The sequence below is a fragment of the Aethalodelphis obliquidens genome, unplaced genomic scaffold (genome assembly GCF_003676395.1).
Source record: "Aethalodelphis obliquidens isolate GAN/ISIS:26980383/991018 unplaced genomic scaffold, ASM367639v1 scaffold51, whole genome shotgun sequence".
NCBI classification, from domain to species: domain Eukaryota; kingdom Metazoa; phylum Chordata; class Mammalia; order Artiodactyla; family Delphinidae; genus Aethalodelphis; species Aethalodelphis obliquidens.
This window is the reverse complement of record NW_020837995.1, coordinates 574795-576912: the sequence shown is the minus strand read 5'-3', so window position 1 is coordinate 576912 and position 2118 is coordinate 574795. Positions and strand designations below refer to the sequence as shown.

The window sequence follows — 2118 nt, the reverse complement described above, 5'->3', positions numbered from 1 at the left end:
CTAATGGCACAGTGGTTAAGAATCCGCCTGCCAACGCAGGGGACACAGGTTCGAGTCCAGGTCCGGGAAGATCCCACTTGCTGCAGAGCAACTAAGCCCATGTGCCACAACTACTGAGCCTGAGCTCTAGAGCCCGTGAGCCACAACTCTTGAGCTCTTGTGCCACAACTACTGAAGCCCACGTGCCTAGAGCACATGCTCCGCAACAAAAGAAGCCACCGCAATGAGAAGCCCGTGCACCGCAACGAAGAGTAGCCCCTGCTCGCTGCAACTAGAGAAAGCCCGCACGCAGCAACAATGACCCAACGCAGCCAAATAAATAAATAAAAATAAAAAATCTATGGCCATTCTGCAGCCAGTGATATTTTTCATTTAGGAAATCCAGACCCAGTGGCAGAGCTCTGTCCTGCACAGGATGCCTGGAATTAGATTTGTTACAACAGAAGCAGCAGTGGTTCATCCCTGGGTATGCACTGATCAGCAAATGATAAAACAAAGGGCTCATTGCATAAGTGGACCATGTCCTAATCTGTGCGTTTCTTCATGTCCTAGATTCAGAACCCTCCTTGTTCTGCTAGCCCCACCCACAGGGGCTGCTCTATATCTCCAGACCCAAGAACTGGGGGGATACCAGCTGCCCCTGAGCGCCAGGCCCACCAGCTGGATCTGTTCTCACAGGAGCCACAGCAGAGATACTGGGTAAGACAATGAGCCCCAGAGCTGGAACAGGAGAGACAGCAATGAAGCAGCAACTGGGGGAGCGGTGAGCTGAAGTTAGTGCCCAGGACACATGACAGACTTTGGGGAGCGGAGGGGAAAGGAGCTAGAACCACAGTGACAGCAGGGGGCCTGCAGGGTGAGTGAGGAGGGAGTGTGTTATTTGTGGGCCGGGATACAGAAGATACCCTTCTTTTCACAGGAAACATGGTTCCAAGACAGCAGAATGCCCAGCTTCCTCTCTTTTTGCTGCTGGGGCTCTTGGGAGTGGTGATCTCACTCCACGCCCAATTAACCCCGGCTCAGAGGTTTCAGATTCAGCACCTAAATATGGCCCACCGTCGATGCGATGATGCAATGCGGGTGGTTAACCGTTACAGAAGGGCATGCAAAGGTGAAAATACTTTTCTCCACACAACGTTTGCTGATGTAGCTCGTGTTTGTCACACCACAAATGTAACCTGCCACGGTAGACAACTCAGGACGAATTGTCATAGAAGCCCACGTCCAGTGCCTATAACCTACTGCAACCTCATGAGAAAGGAAAACGATTATAGGAGATGCCATTATGCACAGATAAGTAATCGGACGATCTACATCATTGCGTGTGAAAACAGATTACCACAGGACGATGCCAGGTACCCCCTGGTTCCAGTTCACTTGGATGGCATCATCTAAACTCTGGGCCAAAACTTTGGGCCATGCTCATTTGCCAAGCGCCACAGTCCTGTCCCACCATCCACCCCGGAGATCAGCATCAGTCCTCATCTCACCAGCCTCCAGGTCCCTTTAAGCTTTGCTCAGCTGAAGCTCCTTGTGCACGCACAGTAAACTTTGCAGAATTACCTACAAGGCTCCATGTGTCTGTTTGTGCTCTTCTGTCATGTAGTTACATTCTCGTCTAGAGGCTTTTCCCCTTCTTCTAATCTGAGATTTGTGGGAAATAGACGTGAGGATAAGAGGCTCCTTGTGTCATGAAGTTGTGCAGACTTTTCCTTCTCTCTGCTTTAGGCCAGGAAGCTGCGGCTTCCACTCACAGCGGCCTATTTCATTACCAGGAGGCAAAGAGCCCCCAGTAAGTAGAAACAAATGTATTTGATTCTGATTTAAGAACCATGCATTTTATGATAGAAGAGAACGATACGGTGTAAAACCAAAAAGAAAGGGGAAAATGCCGTAATTGTGATAAGACCAAAAGAAAGAAGCAAATTTTAGCCGCATAGATTTGTTTTTAAATAAGCATATCAAATCTTCAGATATTAATGGTTATCCTAGGGGTGGATCCAGAGTTTGAGTCTAATGTGGAATGAGACAAATTGTTCAGGTAGTATATGGACAGATTCCAGTACTACCTGGAGAAGAGGTGAAACTCTTTCCTGGCGATTTCTGTGTCCTGGAGAA

General features: G+C 48.7%; 1 protein-coding gene across 1 annotated transcript; it reads left to right on the top strand.

The window, feature by feature from the left end:
* Nucleotides 1-574: 574 nt before the first annotated feature.
* Nucleotides 575-1569, top strand: RNASE2 (ribonuclease A family member 2). The gene is made up of 2 exons (XM_027084239.1): nt 575-699; nt 920-1569. Exon 2 carries the CDS (start codon nt 925-927, stop codon nt 1393-1395), a length of 471 nt encoding a protein of 156 aa, XP_026940040.1. The 5' UTR covers nt 575-699; nt 920-924; the 3' UTR covers nt 1396-1569.
* Nucleotides 1570-2118: the final 549 nt, after the last annotated feature.